General features: G+C 41.6%; 1 protein-coding gene across 1 annotated transcript in view; it reads right to left on the bottom strand.

Moving 5' to 3' along the window:
• Positions 1-23,204, bottom strand: part of tm7sf3 (transmembrane 7 superfamily member 3) — a 29,737-nt gene extending 6,533 nt beyond the window's left edge. Inside the window, exons 1-7 of the mRNA XM_071547331.1 lie at positions 22,960-23,204; positions 17,345-17,499; positions 11,090-11,240; positions 9,091-9,211; positions 7,097-7,268; positions 6,128-6,305; positions 4,513-4,599 (exon numbers count right to left, since the gene is read on the bottom strand). Coding sequence (XP_071403432.1) covers positions 4,513-4,599; positions 6,128-6,305; positions 7,097-7,268; positions 9,091-9,211; positions 11,090-11,240; positions 17,345-17,499; positions 22,960-23,026 — 931 coding nt within the window. The 5' untranslated portion in view covers positions 23,027-23,204. The remainder of the gene's footprint in view (positions 1-4,512; positions 4,600-6,127; positions 6,306-7,096; positions 7,269-9,090; positions 9,212-11,089; positions 11,241-17,344; positions 17,500-22,959) is intronic.
• Between the last annotated feature and the right edge of the window lie 786 nt (positions 23,205-23,990).

Genomic DNA, 23,990 nt, shown 5'->3' with positions numbered 1-23,990 from the left:
AGATAATCAGATGCTTCTGTGTCAGATAAAGACTTTTCCTCACAGGGACACGGATCACGGATCATACTTTCCAAACTGATCAGAACGACTAGGAATAGAGCCAAATCACATGGGTCATGGGTTCAGCTTGAAACAAATACATTTCTGCATCACATGCGAGCAAAAAAAAAAAAAAAAATCACGTGAGTGGCAGCTGCTCCTGGCTACAGCAAGGACAGAAACATCCTCTGAGTTTGGGATATTAATCTGTGAGCTTTTATACATGATAACCATAAATATAAATAAAGAAAAAGCTTCCACACCACTTTCTCTCACGCTTACAGAAAGTTTAACATCATCAGTCTTTGCTTAGGTTTGAACGGAGCTGCGTCATTTCCCAAGTCCCTCTAAAGAAGTAATGATGTACGAAGCGTGACCTCTGACCCCGAATCCGTGTTTCAACTGCGACTGGAAGCTGGAGTTTTCATGAGCCGCGTCTGAGAGTGATTTAGCCGTTAGTGGAAAGCAGTGTGTTGTGGGAAGTCTGTGACACTGAGCAGTGGCTCGTTTCTCATCGTCAAAGCAGGGAATCTCTTGTGAGCGCAGTGCTGTTCAAGATGAGATGAGACTTACTGGGCGTTCGCATCTATTACTATTAAAGCGACAAGCTGCGATGATGATGATGAAGCTAGCGTATTTGGCTCATATGTCACCGTCCAATCAATTCATTTCCTGCTGATTGTACATGTTTTGGAGGTAATCTTTGCCTACAAATAGCGTGCAGTAGGGCTGAACAATTAATCAAAATTTTATCGAAATCGCAATATGGCCTACTGCAATTTTCAAATCACAGGAGGTGCAATATTTGTTAAAGGCGAAATGTGTCAAAATACCAATTTACAATTACAATTTACAATTTCACATTTGGCAGACGCTTTTATCCAAAGCGACTTACACATGAGATTTGCATACAACACAAGCAAGTTTCTAGATAGGAGAGAACAACGAGAGTAAGTGCTATAGAACTAAGTTCTGGTCCAACAGGACAAAGGTGCTACGAGACAGTGCAACAAGCTAAGTTCTGGTCCAACAGGACATAGGTGCTACGAGGGAGTGCTACAAGGTAGTGCTATGAGGTAATGCGTAGAGTGCATCAAAATTTTTTTTTTTTTTTTTTCTTTTTTTATGAAAGGAGGTATTCGCTAAAGAGCTGGGTCTTTAGCCTTTTCTTAAGGATAGAGAGGGATTCTGCGGATCGAATGGAGTTTGGCAACTCGTTCCACCACCGGGGAACCACAGAAGAGAAGAGTCTGGCTAGAGACTTAAGGCCTTGCTGTGGTGGCAGCAGCAGGCGCCGCTCCATGGCAGAGCGTAGTGAGCGGGAGGGAGCGTAGACCTGAATGAGGGAGTTCAGGTAGGTCGGAGCCGTTTTGGATATTGTTTTGTAGGCGAGCATCAAGGACTTGAACTTGATGCGGGCAGCAACTGGGAGCCAGTGGAGGGATATGAATAGCGGAGTGACATGTGCTCTTTTGGGCTGGTTGAAGACCAGACGCGCCGCCGCGTTCTGGATCATCTGCAGAGGTTTGAAAGTACAGGCCGGGAGCCCTGCCAGTAAGGAGTTGCAGTAGTCAAGGCGTGATATTACAAGAGCCTGTACCAGGAGTTGTGCTGCATGCTCAGACAGGTAGGGTCTGATCTTCCTGATATTGTATAGAGCAAATCGGCATGACCGAGTAACAGAAGTCACATGCTCCTTGAAGGTTAGCTGGTCATCAATCATGACACCCAGGTTTCTGGCAGACTTTGTGGGTATGAGCTCAGTTGATTCGAGCTGGATGCTGATTTGTTGTTGTATAGAGGGACTGGCTGGGATGACAAGGAGCTCAGTCTTTGACAAGTTAAGCTGAAGGTGGCGTTCCTTCATCCAAGCCGAGATGTCGGCGAGGCATGCCGATATCCGCGCCGAGACTGTGGGGTCGTCTGGCGGGAACGACAGGAGGAGCTGGGTATCGTCAGCATATGAATGATAAGAGAAGCCATGTGAGCGGATCACTGCACCCAATGAGGTGGTGTATAATGAAAAGAGAAGGGGTCCAAGCACTGACCCTTGAGGTACCCCTGTGGACAAGTAGTGGGATTTAGACACTTCCCCTCTCCAAGACACTCTGAAGGATCTCCCTGAGAGGTAGGACTCAAACCAGCAGAGGGTAGATCCTGAGAAGCCGAGCTCAGCGAGTGTGGAGAGGAGGATTTGGTGGTTCACCGTGTCAAAGGCGGCCGATAGGTCAAGTAGCAGTAGGACAGAGGACTGACCAGCAGCTCTAGCTGATCGCAGTGTTTCCACTACAGACAAGAGCGCAGTCTCGGTAGAGTGTCCGCGTTTGAAGCCAGACTGGTTGGGATCATACAGGTTGTTCTCAGAAAGGAATTCAGAGACTTGATTAAAGACCGCCCGCTCAAGTGTTTTGGAAAGAAAGGTGAGTAGTGAAACCGGCCTGTAATTATCAACCTGAGATGGGTTGAGTGTAGGTTTCTTTAGTAGCGGGGTAACCCGGGCTTGCTTAAAAGCAGTGGGGAACACACCCGCTGAGAGTGAGGAGTTGATGATGTGCGTGACTGCAGGGATAAGTGTGGGAGAGATGGCCTGCAGGAGGTTGGAGGGTATGGGGTCCAACGGACAGGTAGTGGGACGAGAGTCAAGTAGTAGTTTGGAGACTTGCTCTTCAGTGAGATGGGAAAAGGACAGGAGTGAGGTCCTGTTAGCTGGTGGCAGCAGACTGAGTTGGTCAGGCTCAGAGAACTGATTACTGATGGTAGAAACCTTATCAGTAAAGAAGGATGCAAAGAGGTCAGCCGTGAGCAAACTTGAGGGTGGGGGTGGTGGAGGTTTGAGGAGTGAGTTAAAAGCTGAAAATAATTTGCGAGCGTCCTTGGCGCTGCTGATTTTATCCTGATAGTAAGTGGTCTTGGCATTTTTTAGATGGGAGGAGAATGCCGATAAGAGAGTTTGATAGTCAGTGAGGTCAGTGGGATCACTGGATTTGCGCCATTTTCTCTCCGCTGCTCTGAGCCCCGCCCGTTGCTCTTTGATGACACCGGTGAGCCATGGGCTAGTGGGGGTTTTACGAGCAGGTTTAGATGAGAGTGGGCAGAGATTGTCTAGAGAGACAGCTAGTGAGGAGCAGAGTGTGTCTGTAGCCTCATTGACATGGAGTGAGGAGAACTCATTATGAGGGGGCATGGTAGCCGTGACCTCATCGGAGAGCCGAGCCGGTGTGAGGGACCGGAGGTTCCGTCTGAAGGAGACCATTTGCGGCGGAACGTGAGGATGTTCCGGCAAGGAAACCATGAATTGAACAAAGAAGTGGTCTGACAGATGTAGGGGAGTGACAGTCAGATCTGCCGTGGAACAGTTCCGAGTCAAAATCAGATCGAGTGTATTGCCCGCTTTGTGTGTGGGAGCGGTGGAGACCAGTTTGAGGTCAAATGAGGACAGTAGTGTAAGGAAGTCAGCCGCTTGGGGTTTGTCAAGATTTAAAATACCATTTTAAATTAAATATTGTGGTGCTGCAGAGATGTCCTGGCCTACACATCATATTCTACAGACTTAAGAAAACATCTTTGTTTGGTACAGATCCCCACAAAAATCACACCATAATCATTTTAATACGTTTTTCAATGAAAATGAGAATAATGATGTAAAAATTATCATTCCCTCTAATATCGCAAATCATATCGCAATTGCAATATCAGTCAAAATAATCGCAATTAGATATTTTTTCAAAATCGTTCAGCCCTAGCGTGCAGTGTCCCATATCTCCATACTGTATGTAGGAACCAATGTTGTGTGTTTGTGTTTGTCATGGGACTCACGTACAAGTGCTGATTGGTTCGCTTGAGTTGTCGTGCCTATGCGTCATAGTACATTTGCATAAAGTTGAAAAATTTTCAGTTTTCCCTTGTCGCCTCGCTTGGTGTCGCCCTGACGCTGTTTGTCATGGATGCTGACGTCTTCTCACGCCGCCAGCTGCCACTGGAAATGACTGATTCACTATCGGTTATGTCGCTTTTGTAGTAATACATGTGAACGCCGGGTTAGACTCAGATGCTTCATTCTAGGACTTAAAATAACTTCTTACTTGAGGAAGGCAAGCTCTCTCTTGCATGGGACTAGTATCATGTGAAGTTTGCGCACAAAATGCATTCAAAACCTTCCACTACTACTACCTCCATTTTTTATGATGAGGAGAACAGACGAGAAGAAGAGGAAGAACAAGTAATCGCACGTCAAAAACAAATTACACCTGAGAGTTTGATTCACACAGGATTAGTATCACTAGGGGACTTCTGTCTTCACTAAAATACAGTCTGTAATTTTGGCTGGAAAATTTACTTCTTCAAATTACAGACATGGCAGATTATTCACACAGGATTAAATTCTCCACTAATTACAAATCACCGGACGTCCCCAGGTGATATCAGCGCCATGCGATGGGCTAACAACCCAGAAGAAAAAGTGAAACTACTCACCACATTTGAAGAAGCGGTGACCAAAGAAGCAAACGAAAAGGCCGGCCAGACCCGTGATGGTGAAGAAGACTTTGGTAGATATCTTCCCTGAAACAAACAAACAAACAAAACTATTAAAAAAAATGTCCAGCATTTGAAACAAAACAGCTCCGCCCACAGCCTACCTGACTCCATTCATTCGCTTTGTTTACTTCTCTGCAGTCACACACACACACACACACACACACACACACACACACACACACACACACACACACACACTCTGATCCCATTTCTTAGAGTTTGTCATGTACTTATTCTGTCTCTCTTATCTATTATCTTATTCCATTATGGATTCTATTAAGGATTATTCCATTACCCTTGTTTTTTTCCCCTTGTTTTCGTGTCATTTGTTCCCTGTGAAGCACTTTGTGACGACCAGCTCTATAAGTAAACTTGACTTAACGACTTGGAGAAAATATTAAATTATAATATCATCAATCATTCTACTTTTTGATGTTGATGTTTGATTTTGATGCTGTGGAAGAAGCGTGAACGAGGGAACACAAGAGTAAACCTGTTACCAAAATGCAACTCTCGATAACGATAAATGAAACTAATAAATGAATAAATGAAAATAATTTGTTGTATTTTTCTCACCCCGGTGCAGAAATACTACATTCACCAGGAGTGTCATAAATATAAAAAGTATGCTTTTATTTTGAAGGTAAACCCAACTGTCTTATTCTGTCCTTCTCTGCCTGTCTTGACACATCTGATTCTGCTGCTTTGAAGCGACTCTCAGTTTAACTGAAGCAGCACAAATGAAACCGTTTATGCAAAGCTGTCTGCTTGACAAATGTATTTACTGAACAAACCGACAGGGAGAACATTTGGTCAGTGAGAGAGAGAGAGAGTCAGTGCCAGTTTCTGTACATTTTCGGTATATCACCCATCCCCATCTCAAACCCAGTATATCGCCTCTTCATAACTAAGGGATCACAGCTTCTGCCTGGATTCACCCTCTCACTCTGGTTCAAGGAAAGAGCAGCTGTTGCTAATCTCTTGTACATTTGTTATATAACAGAGTCGCTGTGTGATGGGAATGGAAACCTCATCCTTGATGCCATTCATGCTTCTGCAAACTACATGCAGACATTTTACGCAAGGATCCCACGGCTCAAATGCATTGAGATTAGATGTGGTTAGTGATTGTAGTCCTGCAAGATAGTTTTAGTTTCGTTTTAGTTTGCGCATGCATGATCGAGGTATAAATCGAATAAATCCAATGCATAAGATGCTTTCATTACAATGTTCATTCACTGACTTTATCCGCTTGTTCCTATTCTGGGTCACAGGGGCTTCACACACACACACACAAGCACAGATAGACAGATAAATACACTCACGCTCACATTCACAAGCAATTCTGAGTCTCCAGTTCACCTGACCTGCATGTCTTTAGACTGTGGGAGGAAACCGGAAAGCCTGGAGGAGACCCACGCAAACACGGACCGAACACGCAAACTCCACACAGACAGGAGGACCGGGGCGGAGATTCGAACCCGAGACCTTCTGACGCAAAGCGATACTAAAGCAGCGACGGGTTCAGAAAGCGACACGTGTTCGAGCTCACCGAGCGTCATGCAGTCGTCCAGAGTGGAGGCGAAGCTGCAGGCGTAGGTGTGGACCGGGATGTAGGAGGCGGAGGAGTTCTCCAGCGGGTCCCTGACCACCACGGAGTAGATGACCCCCTGACCCGGGATGGAGCTGAACACCGCCTGGGTCATGTCTGCTGACGACAGGGTCAGGACCTGAGGGAGGGGGAGGGGGAGTTAGGAGGCAATTTAGAGTAACAGCTAGAGTGTTTTTACTTTCCTGTACTTTCCCAAGTCAGTCTCAAGTCTTGAGGCACAAGTCTCAAGTCAAGTCCCAAGTCTATATGTAGATTACCAAGTCAAGTCCATGTCTTTAATGTCAAGTCTCAAGTCTAAATGTAGAACAGCAAGTCAAGTCAGAACAAATCAAGAGTCCAGTATCAATTTAATATCTTAAAGAAAACTAAATATCTAGGACTTTTCAAAGCAATATGGTTTTAATAGGATAAAAACTTGGTAAGAGCATCATGAGTTTGATTTCTATAATCAGTTTCAACTTCAATAAATTCAATCATTCCATACAAATTCAGAAAACAGAATTTAAATTCAGTCGTCTGCTGGAACAAATCTCATCACTTTCAATCTGAGTCATTTACACAAACACAAGATCTCAAGTCAAGACTTTAGAAACCTTTTCAAGTCATCAGAGTACAAGTCAGAGTCAAGTCCCAAGTCACCAGAACCCAAGTCAAGTCAAGTCTCAAGCAGTGAAACATGTGACTTGTGTCCAAGTCAATCTGGCAGAGTGGGTGTCATTTCTTTTAAATGGTGGATATCTAATTTTGGAACAAAACTCTTAAAATCAAGTTGCATGTGAGAGTGAATCATTAATTTTACTGATATTCAGCAAATCCTGAGTATTAGGAACTTAAACTCCTCCACAGCCTCCCACACACACACACACACACACACACACACACACACACACACTGAACCATCACACCCACCAGTCTGGCGTTCTCGGTGATGCCCTGGAGGTCGGCCACGGTCTCCACGGCGCTGAAGAGGCTCTGCTCTGATAGGTCGTTCTCGGGGAGGAAGTACTGGTAGACGTCGTACTGCAGCCGCCAGCGAGTGTCACTTCCTGTCGAGACGTCGCAGGCCGGAGGCGTCGCACCCCTGAGGGACAGAGAGAGAGGACAGGCAGGACCAATCAGAGCGCTGATACATGGTCAACTTTGTATCTGAAGCTACTTTCCATGTATAATGTTGTGCTGTATATCGATGATGATGCTTTCTATTTACAGTACGTTTTATATGTAAAAAAATGCCCCATCTATTGGCTGTATGAATTTTACTTTGACTTAAAGCTGCACGAGCCAAATTCGCACTTTGGCAGCAAGTTTGAAGGACTTCATTACCCAGAAATCATGTAATGTGACATCAGTAAACTGCATGGGGTGTAGATTTGTGATTTATGTTGATAAAACAAAAAAAAAATTACATTAAAATCCTGCCTAGTGCAGCTTTACAGTACCTGTATTTGCCTGCACACAATAGTCTGATTATTGCCCTCACTGATTCTAAGAGTTAGTTGCTCATTTAACATTTATAGAAGATTATTCTGTTAATATTCCTGTTTTCAGTCAATCTTGCATATTGTCTTTATTGACTGATCTCCCTCCTTTTCTCCCTCTCTTTGAATGCATATGCACAAAAACACACTTCCTGCATATAAACACACAGGTGTAAATATCCCTTGTGTTATCTGGGTGAGCACCTGTGTGGAGGCCAGGCTTGGATATTGGAGGAGAGGGGTTATAGTGTGTTATATCATTGGTGGTTATCAAATGGACACTTCACATAACGTAAAGAATATATGAGACAATGCTGTAACTTTCTGTACTGATGGGCTACACCTGTCAAACAACTAGTGTGTTTCAGCAAGTTGCTGTGAAAAAAGGAACTGACTGGCGGCCAAAAGTTGCCTGAAGACACAGCAAGCAACAGAGACCGCTAACAAAGACTGTAGTTGTGTAGATGAAAGTCACTAGTGTTTGTCCAAACCAATGTTGGTATTGAGCTGAAATTCAAATTAGCCAAATTATATCCACACTGTTCATCGACAAAGTACTGCTGTTTAAAATTTTCAAAAGGTTGGTTTTCCATGGAAAAACAGTCTCATTCTTTGGCAACTGCCAACTTCCCCAATGGGTTTAAAGTGATATTCATGGGCCCTAAGCCACATTATTTATGCATTAACACATAAAGGACTACATAAACACAAAAACAGCACAACTGGAGTTACAAGACCATCCATATGGCAGCAAGGAAAACATCCCTGAAAAGCACTTTCTGTATCCAAACCCAAAACAGCGACTGTGATATAAACAACAAGCCCACACACTGAGGCCTCTCCTTCCTCAAAAGCATCATCTGTCCAGAACAAAATCCTTTCAGTGGAGTTACTCCATGACGGTTTGAAACAATGGAGACAGCACAGCTACAGATTGGGAGGTAACGAGCCACCAGGATGTGATTTAACGAGTGAACGAGTCCCACTGTCCCTCGGGTCCAAGATGACTCTGTGACACGGCTCGCTCGCACATAACACACATTCTTGAGAAAATGAAGCGAGCAATATCTAGAGGACCATTATCTATTCTATCTAGAGGAGGAAGAGAAAAGGTCTTTAAGTGTGCGTGTGAGTGATTGTGTGTGTGTGTGTGTGAGTGTGAGAGAGAGAGAGGAGAGAGAGAGAGAGAGAGAGAGAGAGAGAGAGAGAGAGAGAGAGAGAGAGAGAGAGAGAGAGAGAGAGAGAGAGAGAGAGAGAGAGAGAGAGACAGAGAGAGAGAGAGCGAGAGATATCAATTCAAAGAAAAAAAAAGAAAAAAATAGTGTCAATTGGAGGCAATTTGAGGACAACTGTCAGATGTAACTGAGTTGTTATGAAGTTGTGGGCCAAACAGGATGAACAGCAGCCATCAGTCTCCTGCGTTACCTTTCATATCCAATGTTTGCCGGTGCAAAGCGGATCGTGGTCTCATAGAGGTTGTAGTGGAGATAGACGTTTGGATCGATGTCCAGATTAAACTCCATGTTACAGGCTCCGGGGACTGGGTCTGGAAAGGGGAAGACATCGCGTCAGGCATGCTAGACCAACAGAAAAACAAACCATCTGACACCGAGTGGAGTCCTGTCATATCAGGAACTGAAGACACACTGCTGTAAGTGTGTTACAACACCAGAGGAAGGGATATGAGCAACCACACACAGTCGTGCTCGTCCTCCCTCATGGTTCACACGAGCGTCCTCCAGTCAGATATCATGAACTCAAACATCTTTCAGTCTGTGGCAGAAGGACCAGTTTTCAGCCCTGATCTGAACCATTTTTAGTTTAGTTTATTTCCCATGAAATAAAGGCTTTTTAAATTTTTCAAAGAAGAGTGCCTTGGACTTTTGTTTCATTCAGTTGCATAGCCCAAACCAAAGAGTAGCTTTTTGGTAGTTTTTTGACACTGTGCACAATTTTTGTAGCACTTGTTTTTCTTCTTTGTTCAAAGCCACAGACTTATTTCCATTGTGGTCCTTGATATCAGTAGCAAAGATAACACAAGTGCATCTGGCTAGGCAATAAACAACAATACCACAGTACCTACAAATTAAACAAATACAACAAAAAGTACAGTAAAAACAATAAAAAAAGAACCGGTATCGCTAACAAAAGCCAGCAACTTTCTTTTCAAAACTCATGCAGGTGCTTCTTGGACGGAGGATCAGCAAAACTAACAGGGTGGGAACACACTGAGGGCATCGGATACGCTCTTTTCCAGACACACTAATTGTTCCCAACGGCCTAATAAGCATCAAACCAATGTGATCCATCTGCGTCAGACTTGGTTTGATTTGGCAGCATCAACAAAGGACCATCAACAGTTTCTTCAGCCGCAGTGACCACTGACTGACGTCAATGCAGAAGAGCTTAAAAATGTAATACAATGTCTGCAAACTAAGTGACTAATTTAGCAAGTAGCATAAAATGAAAACTATCTAGTCTAGCTGGTTTACTAGCTGGTCTCCATATATAAGAAACAGACTAGAAAAGGCTGTTTGTTTTCCCTGATCGTCCACAGGAGAGGCAACAGAGATATCGGACTTTTTCAAAGTAAGAGAGGATGCAACTGCCAAATGTGACAGTGTAACAGAAACAATCTAATGAGCAGTGTAACAGACTGCTGCTCCCAGTGGAGTAACAAGGAGTTTCATTACTATTGAAATGAAGAAAGGAGTAATGAGTATACAATACAATACATTAGTACATACATTAATACATTATTATCTTTGAGTAACAAGCCCAACATTGGTAAAACAAATGACTGACTGACTGACTGAATGACTGACTGATTGAATGAATGACTGAATGAATGGCTGAATGACTGACTGACTGAATGACTGACTGAATGACTGATTGAATGAATGACTGAATGAGTGAATAAATGAGTGAATGAACGGATGACTGAATGAACGAATGACTGACTGACTGACTGAATGAATGACTGACTGAACGAATGACTGATTGAATGAATGAATGACTGAATGAGTGAATAAATGAGTGAATGAACGGATGACTGAATGAACGAATGACTGACTGACTGACTGAATGAATGACTGACTGAACGAATGACTGATTGAATGAATGAATGAGTGAATGAGTGAATAAATGACTGAATGAACGGATGACTGAAAGAACGAATGACTGACTGACTGACTGAATGAATGACTGACGGAATGAATGACTGATTGAATGAATGAATGAGTGAATAAATGAGTGAATAAATGACTGAATGAACGGATGACTGAATGAATGACTGAATGAATGACTGACTGACTGACTGAATGAATGACTGAATGAGTGAGTGAATGACTGCCTGCCTGCCTGAATGAATGACTGGCTGACTGAGCTGGTGCATCTGTCCTGGGTGTTTGAGAGGCAGCCTCACCGGTGCCGGTGTACGGCAGGATGACCCCGGTCCCCGCCACAACGGCACCATCAGGAGACGACAGGAACAGGGAGAGGGAGGTCTGGCTGGGCAGCAGAGGGGACAGCAGGCCCGAGTCCACCGCCGTCAGAGACAGACCCAGACCCGGCATCTGACACAAACACACACACAGATAGTTTAATAATTTATTTAACCCCTTTTTTTAACCAGGTAGTCCCACAAAGATCACATTTGTTTATCTATTCACACTTAATTTTGTCATTTTATGATACAGTCCAGAATTTATTCGACCATCTGCATTTTGGGGGAATTTATTTTTTTAACTCTTCAAGAACAGGAGCATTGCCCTTTGAGACCTGCTTGTGATAAAGGGCTCTATAAATAAACAAGACTAGACTAGAAACTCTTTTTTTAAAATGGGAGTCCTTGCTAAGAAAGCATCATCACCACAAACATAAAACTTGCAGACAATCATACAAAAGCAAAGCACAATCAAAATCACCTAAAAAGGTAAAAGAAAGTCAAATTTCACTATATAAACTTAAAAAAAAAAGGCAGTAATCCATTAGCAATCCACCACCTCTAGGGACGAATAATACATAAATCTTGACCAATACCGAAAGTCAGCTCCTTAATACTTAAATGTCATGTGTCATGTCCTGTATTGAAGCAGTGTCACTTCACTACTGGTTTTGTTTACGTTGAGATTTGTTGGATTCAAGATATTTTTTCTTTAAGAGCACATAGAAAGATAGAAATAAAGGCAGATGATTTAGTGATACTACATAGACTGAGAATGACACTTATGCCAGCAACAACTTATAGAAATATTATCTCTTCTGAAAACATTCAAGACACACACACACACACACACACACTTTGTTTCATGGATCACTGTGCTATATAAACCTGCACATATCTTGCTGAGGATTATGCTGTGCTGCACTCTTATGACAGAGACATTTTTACCGGTTGAGCCTGCAGTAAGAGGCTCACAAGACTCCAGCAGGTCGACAGAAATATCTCTGTTTGCACGTGAGTCTGTTTGTCAGCAACAAAGCAGATTAGAGTCTTTTTTTTTTCTTTAAAGAGCAGCTTCTGAAATACCTGGAATTTCACAGTGAAGTTACTGAGCGAATCATGTGATGAGGTTGAATGAAGACATTTTCAGTGGCTGAGCTTTTGGGGCCAGGAGATATATTTTGTGTAGTATGTATGTACAGTATGAAAGTCAAGTGTGGTTTAAATAACTGGAACTTTGATACAACTTCAACACCACTGAGAAAGGTTCAATTGAATACTGAGCGTTATTAACGTTCAATACTTTCACCAAATGTGTTCGGAGAGTTGAAAATCCATTTCAGCATCACCTCTAGAAACCTCTAGAGGGCGTAAACGTGCGGACTGGAACAGTAAAAAGTATAAGAAGATAAAGAAGGATGTCTTGAACTGGATCCCAGTCCAAATGAAACTAGCAAACCCCCCAGCCGACACCAAAAGCCCTGCAGAAAAAGTTACGACAAAGCTGTTTTGAGATATTACACTTAGTCTTGGTGCTGAAGTCAAATTTCTGGTATCGTGACACAACACTGCTTTGTCTTCTCATTCTCTCAATCTCACCTTCCTCTTGTCTAGATTTCATCATGATCATTGTAGTATCAGTTTCTCTTTAGATTTCAGATTTTTTGGGGAGGTATTTTCGCTTCATTTGAGAGTTCACAGTGAAGAAAGACAGGAAAGACAGGAAAGACTGGGGAGATGGAGGGATGACGGAGGGACGACAAGAGATCCTGGGCCAGATTCAAACCCAGGAAGTCACAGTTGTCTAGTAGCTTAGCCAACTGAGCCACCTGGACGCCCATAGTATTGATTTTTGTACATATTAAACTCAGAATTGATTCTAAACTTAGTCAAATCTCTGATATCGTGACAACTCTACTTGTTCCAGTCAGATGAAGCGATTAAAACAGATCTAAGGTTACAGTGCATATATATAAGATATTAGACAGTAAATTGTGAGTCAGCAGAGCACAACACAGCTATTCCAGAGAAAATACTGTCTGATACCAGGTATTTCATATGAGTAAATAATGAATTACTGTGTGACATGGTTGGCAGCATGGGAGCGCTGTGCCCACGACTCTCAGACTCACAGTGACCCCATTGTGTGAAACTGGTCTGGGTCAGATTGCTGGGAGTGGGCAGAGAGACTCAACATCAGATTTGTTTTCCACCAAATTGATCTAATCTGCTGTGAAGATAGAGCTGTTTGTTGTGTGGAGACAGCAGGAGAAACTCAAACCTTTATCACCTCGTCATCACCGGCCTGTCATGTATGAAACAGACAACTGAGGTTTCTTTTTAGTTAGTGACAGGCTTCAATATTCAGGTCAGACACTTTCACTAATCAAGCACGCAATGTATAGGCCTATGGAGTTGAAACAGTTGGCATTAAAGTAATACTCCGTAACATTTTCATATAAATAAATATCTGTTTTGCTGTTCCATAACCCAACTAGGGCTGCAACTAACGATTATTTTCATTGGCGATTAATCTGACAATTAGTTGTTTGGTCTATAAAATGTCAGAAAATGGTGAAAAATGTGGATCAGTGTTTCCCAAAGCCCAAGATGACGTCCTCAAATGTCTTGTTTTGTGCACAACCCAAAGATATTCAGTTTACTGTGATAGAGGAGGAAAGAAACCAGAAAATATTCACATTTAAGAAGCTGGAATCAGAGAATTTTGACTAATTTTTCTTAAAAAATTACTCAAACCGATTAGTCGATTATCAAAATAGTTGGCGATTAATTTAATAGTTGACAACTAATCAATTAATTGATTAATCGTTGCAGCTCTAAACCCAACAGTGATCCAGTGATGCGTTTTGCGTTTCTGATTCATTTGTAATAAACAGTAGAAGAAGAACTGGGTAGTCAGCATGAGCAGTGATAGCCACCATAGCTGAACAGACAAAGAAAAGAGAAACTCAAACTGCAGCAACAGAAAATCCAAGCTCCGCCCACACTGTTTGATTGACAGGTGATCTCTGCAGAAACACCACAGCAATGAGGCTGAGGGACAAAGATGACAGAAAACAAACAAACCAACTGCAACAACAACAATAAAATGAGGATCTTGTGGATTACCACAAGAAAGACAAAACAAATATATCAATGAGACAAAGAAGAATGAGAGAGAAAACTGAAGTGAGAGTGTGTACACATTTGCAATTTCTTAACACTTCTCTCTTTCTGTCTGAACACACACACACACACACACACACACACACACACACACACACACACACACACACACACACACACACACACACACACACACACACACACACACACCCTCTGTAACACAACACACACACTCCCTCTTCTTCTCTGAATTTTCCTTGTAGATTTGTTTGTTCTACTATGTTGTCTTTTTCAGTAAGAGACGTTTTCTCAAGCCCCACTGGACCCTCTGGTTTTTTTTTACCCACTTACAGTTCTAGATTTGTTTTCCTTCCCCTTATTTTCCCAGTTTGCATAAATAACCTTTAATTAGACTACAGTTTGGAGGCGGACCAAGCCGTCCCCTGAGACGAGCGTGACCGAGGCCAGGAGGTTTCCCCCGGTGTCGCCCCGTCTGCCACCCATGACCAGTGGACTGTACATCAGCTGACTCCCGCTCTCCTACAGTCGCACACAAAGCTCCATTCATTAATAATCAGAGGTAGAACGAACTGCCTGCACATATGAAGCATACCTTCAATTTCACAATTTATGCTGCATCGCACACTGCGTTTCACCGCTCTACAAGTCTGCTCTGGATGGCGTCACTCCATTAAACCGGACATAATGTGCAGGCAGCTGGTTTGCTTTTATAACAGCAAATCAGACATCTTAAACTCTTCTATCACCAACTTCTGATCTGACCTCTACTACCCTGCTGCTCTTATGCTGCGTTCACATCTTTCACGTCAAGTCAAATTGTATTTGTATAGCACATTTCATATAAAAAGCAACGAAATGTGCTCGACAAAGCCAAGTGCAATACATGTATAATAAAATGAAATAAGAACATACATGTCATCATACATAAAAACATACATACATACACATGCAGAGGACATAGACAAATTAAAATGCATGTAAATCTAAGTATAAAAACAAACTAGAAATAACCGCCTCACGGTTGTACGCCTCCACCAATAAACTTTGTTTTATCATTGCGAGGACAGTCTTTATTTATTGAACATATATAATTAATGTGATCATTAGGTCAACTTAAAGGATTTTGGTGTCTGCAAAAGTAAGTGACAGCACTTCCACCGTTTTTGTAGAATGACCCAAGATCGTTTTCTCAGCTACAGTGGTAAGCAAAACATCATGATGTCACAGTGAAGTTGACCTTTGAACTTTTGGATATAAAATGTCATCACTTCATCATTTTATCCTATTAGACATTTGTGTGAAATTTTGTCATAATTAGCGTTTGAATTCTTGAGTTATGGCCGAGTCCAAGTGGACGTTTGTGCCAAATTTGAAGAAATTCCCTCACGGCGTTCCTGAGATATCGTGTTCATGAGAATGGGACGGACAGACGGACAACCTGAAAACATAAAGCCTCCGGTCACAGCTGTCTCGGCCCCAGAAACAACGTAGCAGCGCTCTCGCTTCCTTCACAGAGCTCAAACAAACATGGAGGAAACTTTGGTCCTCGCTGTGTCGACTTATCCCTGCCTATATATTGAAATGAAATGACCAGTTTGCTATCTCATAAGCCGGTGCTCACAAGTTATCTTTTTGTCACTTGCAGCTATTCTGACGCTCCGTTCACAATCTAGTCTGGAAAAATCCAAACCGTCTGTCATCCGTTTGCATCCACATCATTTGCCGTTGTTAGTACACGTAAAACGCATTATTTCAATCTGTGATCTGATCAGCCAATCACACTGCTAAAAAAAGCAAATAAATAAAAGGAGAAAAAAGGCGAACCTGATCGGTCCATCCCTAAACAAAACTCAATAATAATGTCAGAGAAGCATTGATTTATGCTTTTTCCATAATGCTCCTTATTCTCTTATAACTTACATTAGTTTGATGCTACTTGGCACGATGTGTCCTACGAATTAACGTCATAATGCTTCATGTTAACGGGACGTCCCGGTGTCTCAGTGGGCTAAAGCCGCTTTTCCACCACATGGTACCGGCTCAACTTTTTTGGTTTTCCACTGGACAGGTACCAGGTACCAGGTACCAGGTACCATATCACCTGGTACCTGGTACTTTTTTTGGTAGCACCTCCATCGAGGTTCTAAGCGAGCTGAGGAGACACCAAAAGCTGATGTGAAAACACTGCAGACTGCTGATTGGTCAGAGAGAATCGTCATCATTGCGCGACACGGGACATCCTGCACAAACCCGCCATATTTACCCACTGAGCAATTTTACGTTGATTAGACGTTTAAAACACGTCTAAATGGCCATAGCCGTCTAGGCTAAATTAAGTTTAAATGGGGTTGAAAAGTGAAAGTTTATTAGATGTCTACATAGACAATATTATCCTGGACTATATGAGAGCTACGCATAGACGCAATGTTGAAATTACTTCTTGTGCTCAGATAATTATCTTGTAGGCTAGTCTACAGGACTTCTCAGGTGCATATTTTTGGTATTTACAGATGTTTATTCATTGTAATAATGTATTTACTGCTTGGTCTAAAATAGGTCTATACATAGCCGTAATGATCCTGGGCTATATGAGAGCTAAAGCATAGACAAGACGTTGAAATCACGTCTTTTGCTCAGTGGGTTAAACAGCCAAGGTACTGTAGTGGCTGCAATTTTTTAACTTAATTGAACTTAACTTAATTTTAATTTAATTAACTACTATTAAACGGCAACCCGCAAAACCACGCCAGGGTCAAATGAGGAGGTGCAGACGTTCCTCTGTTTGGTTGCCGACAAAAGGATCCAGCGAGAGCTATAGATATCCTCCATTGTTGCTGTGTGTGTCGTGTTGAAGATGACATCACGGCAGTTTTGTGTGGCGTCGCTATGACGACCAGTTGGGGGGGGGGGGTACTATCTGCAGTGGAAAACCGAGTCAAGTCGAGTCGAGTCGAGCTGGTAAGCGGCTTGAGGTGCGTACAAGGTATATACAACGTCCAAGACCTTTGTCACATGTCATCCCCCTCTTTCTCCCAGTCTTTCCTCTCTCTCTCTCTCTCTACTGTAAAACGTAAAGCGGCCTCTCACCCGGCTGTAGGAGAGCGTGGCGTTGCGGTGCTGCGTGTGGAACTGCAGCGTGAGGAAGGCGACCTCCGGGGGGATCCGGGACACCACCGCCTGCACCGTCTCGTTCTGAGAGAAACTCACGTTCTGGAAGGTTCCCAGCAGGAAAACCACCCGGTCTGCAGGAGGGGGGGGGGGGGGGGGGGGGGGGGGGGGACGTCAGCTTCACTCCCAGAACACACAACCACACTTAACATTTTCATTACAAGTAAAAACACCAAACATTTGCTGATTACATCTTCAAATATTTTCTCCAGTCAAAAGTCTGGACCCACCTGATTGAATGTTCTGTGTTCTTCATTCCCTTCAAGCCATTTTGATCTAAAGGCTTCTGCTTAAATGCTTGAAATGTGTTTCTTAGACAAATATAAATAGTGAAGTTGATCCTATGTGTGAATTTCTTTCCAAAGCCTTTGCCTTTCCATCAAGGCAAAGGGCGGCTACTTTAAAGAATCTAAAATATAAGATAGTTTTGATTTGTTTAACACTTTTTTGGTCACTGCGTCATTCCATTTGTGTTATTTCATAGTTTTGATGTCTTTACTGTTATTCTAAAATGTGACAAATAGTAAAAATAAAGACAAATGTCTAAACTTTTGACTGGTAGTGCACTTCTCACCCCCCTTTCCCCTACTTTTTCCCGCTCTACTCGCTCTAACATGCTCTTATCTTCAAAATAAAACTCATTACCTCTCTCTCCCTTCAGCTCTTATTTTTCTCCTTCATGTCTTTCCTGAGCTCAAATCTCTCTCACATGATCTTCCCAGGTTCACAGCACCATGACTCCACCTCACTGCTGCTGTTCCTAATGTTGTTTAATCTCAGAAATTAAACTCGATTCACAGTTTCATTCATTCGGAGACGGCTGTGGATAAGAGCGGCAGCTGCATGCGTGTAAAATGTAACACAGAAAAATCCCTAAAATCACAGATAGTGGCTTTGATACCTAAGACCCAGAGTGTTGGTCCGGAGCCAACTGGCCGACCTAAATCCAGCTCCACACATCAATTAGGGATCTTACATAAAGGGCTTGGTGAAGAAATGGCCTCTGTATAGCGAACTGGGGTTTCCATACTGGTGGATACTGAGGCTTACTGTCACTGTACTATTATAGCTGCACAATTAATAGAAAAAATACGTTAAAAGAAATCTAAAATCACAAAATTGACTACTTCAATCTACTTCTTTTCCACCTTTAAAGTACTATAATATTGTATTTTTTGGGAGGTATTTTTCCTTGGTTTGGTCCTCCACTGTCTTTACACAGATTTTTTTTGCATGTGTCTTGATAGCTTGTCTGTGATTGGCTGTAGTCCTATCTGTTTGCCATGACAACAAAGGCTTTTTCAATTTCAAGCTTTCACTCTCTTCCCTCCTCACTGGATGTAGAGCGCCTTGGACTTTGTGTTTACAGCTCAACTGTTTACTGTTTTCTCACTGGAGGTTTTCAGTCTTAGAGCTTTTATCTCAGTTTTCTACAGATTTGATTCCTGTTTCCACATATAAACAGAAGGGCTTCACTACTTTTTCTTAATCCCCAGAAGCACCAAGTGTTATTTCTGTATGACATACTTCAATTTCCAAATTGCAAAAGGCTGCAATTATTTCATCAGACATGGTGGCTGCTCAAATCTGACTCCTAAACAAGTTATTCTGATGCTCAGCCCAATTTGTGGCCTATAAATTCAATAGCACACTGTTAAAAAAATCTTTCATTGTATTCAAACCCAGCAAATCTTAAGCAGTCTCAGTTTTGTATTAAAAATGTTTCTCGTTTGCTGAAAAATCTAAAATATTGAAAAGTCTGTGTCTGTATACTGTATTGCAGTATATCGCAATTGCAATGTCCAGCAAAATAATCCCAATCTGACTGTGTGTGTGTGCTGTGCGGCCCTGTGTGCTACCAAAACATGTTTTTATCTGGAAGACCTTTGGAAGCCGTCGGTATCCGCCAACATCACCGCTGCTGCTTTTCTTATGCTCTTTTCTATTTTAATAACAGTAACACCGGATTAACTGCGGACATATTAACCCTTATGTGACAGTAAACAACCTACTGTCCATCTATCTGAGGCAGAGAAAGTTCACTTTGGATCTGATTTGCCATGTAATAATATGACTTCAAACAATCAGGCTTCAAAAGCACAGATCTAGGGCTGCAACTAACAATTATTTTCATTGTCGATTAATCTGTCGATTATTTTCTCGATTAATCGATTAGTTGTTTGGTCTATAAAATGTCAGAAAATGGTGAAAAATGTGTATCAGTGTTTCCCAAAGCCCAAGATGACGTCCTCAAATGTCTTGTTTTGTCCACAACCCAAAGATATTCAGTTTACTGTCATAGAGGAGGAAAGAAACCAGAAAATATTCACATTTAAGAAGCTGGAATCAGAGAATTTTGACTTATTTTTCTTAAAAAATTACTCAAACCGATTAATCGATTATCAAAATAGTTGGCGATTGATTTAATAGTTGACAACTAATCGATTAATTGTTGCAGCTCTACACAGATCCATCAATTAAATCTGAGAAGCATGTTTAAAATACATCTCAGGCTTGTAGTTTTGTAGTAACTACTAACAAAACATTACATATTTGTTTTGCAAATTTTGCCCCCTGAAATTGATCAATCAGTATTTAAAAAACAGATAATTTGATCCTCTAAACATTATTTTTTTGAAAGCAAAGGCCTCACAATGCCTCTCATTTTAATAGTAGTATGCCTAGTTGTCATGTTTTGTGTGGAATAACGCTCTCCAAATCCCTCTCCCTATCTGTGTGCTATCACACTGGACTTCTCTCCCTGAGTGAACTTTCCCCAGCACACGTTCGGCTCTTGCTGATCAGTCTGATTGATCTGAGCGTTTGTCAACCGGCCTGAAAGTTTCTGTTTGTTTCCCTCGCAGCAGAACGACTCCGGGAGTTTATACTGCTGATACTCCATCAGTATCACATCAATGTTGCTTTGCTTATCGGCAAACTCACACACCTTGTACAGCATGACCTCTCCAGAGTCCAGTCTTCAATTCGGACTTTGTCTTTCAATAAAATGCAGCGGTGGAAAAAGTACTCAAATCCTTTACTGAAGTACAAGTAGCAATATCATAATGGAAAAATACTCCGTTAAAAGTAAAAGTGCAGCATTCAAAAGTTTACTTCAGTAAAAGTATAGAAGTATTAGCAGTAAAATATTCTGAAGTACGAAAAGAGTGTTAAATTATTGCTGCATTAACAGAAGTATTTTAATGTTGTCGGTCTAACTGCTCCATATACTGACAGCAATGCAACATATTTTATGAGCTTATCCTGTGTTTTGCGTGTAAAACCTTATTCTGCAAAGTTACTAGTAACTCCAGCCGGCAGATAAATGTAGTGGAGGAAAAGTAGAAAGTCTCACAGGATGGAAACACTCAAGTAAAGTGTCAGAACCTCAAAACTACTTTCCACCTCTGATAAACCGAATGAACCTGTGGACTGTGAGGATTTGGCTCAGATCTTGCTCTTGTTCTGTTTTTCTCTCCATACAAAGAGGAAGAATGAGAAGTATGGAGGTTAATGCTGTGCAGGAGGCTTGTGTGGTTTTCTGTAACTCCTGACACGTGTTGCTTTATCCATACTGACTGTTTCTGGGTCAGACTTCCCGTCAGCGCTGACCTGCTGCTTGGCTTCAGTTTGATCTTTTGCTCCGGGCACGTGAATTGGGGTGGAGGGGGAGTAGACAGTGAGCTCATGTTAGGGTTAGACAGACGTACTGGTTTGTCAATATTTCACTCCCGATATTAGCCTTTTATGTCAGTGTCATCTAGGGCTGAACGATTTTGAAAAAATATCTAATTGCGATTATTTTGACTGATATTGCAATTGCGATATGATTTGCGATATTAGAGGGAATGATCATTTTTACATCATTATTCTCATTTTCATTGAAAAACGTATTAAAATGATTACGGTGTGATTTTTGCGGGGATCTGTACCAAACAAAGATGTTTTCTTAAGTCTGTAGAATATGATGTGTAGGCCAGGACATCTCTGCAGCACCACAATATTTAATTTAAAATGGTATTTTGACACATTTCACCTTTAACAAATATTGCGGCTCTACTGCGATTTGAAAATTGCAGTAAGCCATATTGCGATTTCGATAAAATTTTGATTAATTGTTCAGCCCAAGAGTCGTCCACCTCTGATCCGATGGAGCTTCCTCAGAAAAACAGTCTGGAAAACCTGAGTTCATTTTGTAATTCTTCATTTAAAGGCAGTAATGTCCCCCAGAGATTCTCTACCATTGAAGAGTAAACCTTAAAGAGCTGCTGACACTAAAAGACTTTCATCAGTCTGGGTTTCAATGGAGAGTTTTAGTGTCCCATGATGCTCTAAATGCCGTTTCAGAGGCTTTTCCACCTTAATGAGATGAAAATTCAAGGGCAAAACACTGAATACTTGATTTTTTAGGGCATAGACATGGTAATCGGCACAAAATACGAGCTATTGGCAGCTTCGATACAAAAAATATCACTATCAGCCTTCAAAAACCCATATCAGTCGAATCCTAGCTCATGTATCCATACCCATGATTTAGGGTATTTGCTGAATATTCACCAGAGTTTTTCTGTTTATACAACAGAGGATAGTGTTTACAGACAGTTAATCATGTGCCAATATAATCACTGATCAATAGCTGGACTGACACATGCGTCTAAGAAGTCTTTGGACAAGTTTTGACCAGATTTCACACCTTTAACCGCTGACACATAACTGTAATGACACATACAGCTTTTACACGGTGAATAGTTTGAGTCTTATCAGGCTGCAGGTTTACTCATAGAAACACATGGAGATAGATGACTTTATCTTGTTATTAAAGTTTAGGGATTTATCTCCATCACTCTGTATCTTTTTCAGTGTGTATTTACTCACCCATCCTTTCAAAGAGACAACTGCACTTACTTTGACTCCATAGTTTCATGCAAAATACACCTAATGTTTTCATTTGAAGGTTTTATATTGGGCTGTATCAGCAGATTTTTGAAATTTCAATCTAAATTAGTAAAATGTTTTACTGTTTTATATTGAATTGGACAGGCATTTTCATCTGATAAAGGAATTACAGTAATGTTCACTTCGAAACTATACATAATATCCTATAGGAACACTGAGTTATGGCATAGGAGATGCAAAAATGCCATAAACTCACTAGTGAATACCAGATCCACTGCACTATATTAAGTCCTTACAGGAAAATAAACAGTATTATAGTGATGTTTCGTTAGGTTTGCTCTGTAGTGACCTTACAACCACCCTAATACCCTTATAAAACCTGTCTGTCTGTAAATTATCTTCTCTAAACTCGCAAGAAAGAAACATTTAACCCAGGGACTGTGTGGAAAAAAATACATATTTAACTATTTCCCCTCTCTTGCGATGGCAGCGGATGAGCCCTGCGGTTACCGTTTTGACACTTCAGTGATTGACACGTTTACCTGCTAACAAATACTGTCGTGTTAATCTAGAAAACAGTGAAACATGCACAATCTGCAATAGTGAAAACACAAGAAACCGCCACAATAATAACTCACTTTCCACTTGAGCTTGAACTTCACACGTCAAGCGAAGCAGGAGCAGGCACCAAATCCAAGGAGACATTTTCCTCCGGTCCTTTTTTTTTTTTTTTTTTTTAAAGCAAAAACGCCTCTATTTTATGGGAGATGAAATCATTTATAACACCGCAGCCTGCATTTATGTATTAAAAACCCCGGAAAACGCAAAAGCAACATACTGGGCTTGCTAAACTGGTTTTTCGACACAGCGCGGCGGGTTTATTTTCTCTCTCTGCTGCTCTGACGGTTGGACGCTGCCTCCCCGTGAAGTTGAGCCCCCCGGTCTCGCGATAACAGCGACACCCCGCTCTAGCAGTGTGTAAGATCGTTTATGTTGTGGAAGACTATCCACTCAATACTAGGAAAAGAACTTCCTGCACTGAAACTAACGCTACCATTCATTTTTTTCCCCACAGAGAATTCTCATTATTAGCCATTTTCATTATTAGCCGTTTAGCTACACTTACCATGAGCTATCAGACTGTGAAACGATATTATGTATTTTCCCGTAGAAGCCGCCATCAATCAGTTTTTTTTTTTGTTGTTGTATAACTGGGATCGAGTGAGAGCTCTTTCTTTACATCTCCTCTCACACCTATCCAACCACAATCTCGGCCATTCACATTAAGCAAGTTTGACATGATTTCCGCCATGTATTCCGGCGTGAAGTTGCCCAATACAACTGAGTAGAAAATGTTGATTTATCCTGGTTAGGTTACATGCTATTTTTTAACTTATTAAACATTTAGATGTAGATGATTGCATTTAGTGTGACTGGAAAACTTTGGTGCAAAACAGAATTACTCATTACCCAGACACTTTATTGTATGGGATATTAAAACAGGGCTGAATATGTATGAAAAATTTCATCTTGTAATTTTAGGCCAAACAGCAATTAGAATTTCTAGACCATTAATAATAAACCGGTGATATTTAGCAGATTTTTTGTTTGGTTTTTATATGAGGAAACACTGGCCTATAGCACTTCACCTCACAAAATATTGTTTTTT

The sequence above is a fragment of the Centroberyx affinis genome, unplaced genomic scaffold (genome assembly GCF_046629955.1).
Source record: "Centroberyx affinis isolate AG114_WGS23_722 - 3 ecotype Tasmania unplaced genomic scaffold, CSIRO-AGI_Caff_v1 ptg005828l_1, whole genome shotgun sequence".
Taxonomy (NCBI): domain Eukaryota; kingdom Metazoa; phylum Chordata; class Actinopteri; order Beryciformes; family Berycidae; genus Centroberyx; species Centroberyx affinis.
The sequence above is the reverse complement of the archived record's forward strand: the minus strand, read 5'-3'. Positions and strand labels throughout refer to the sequence as shown.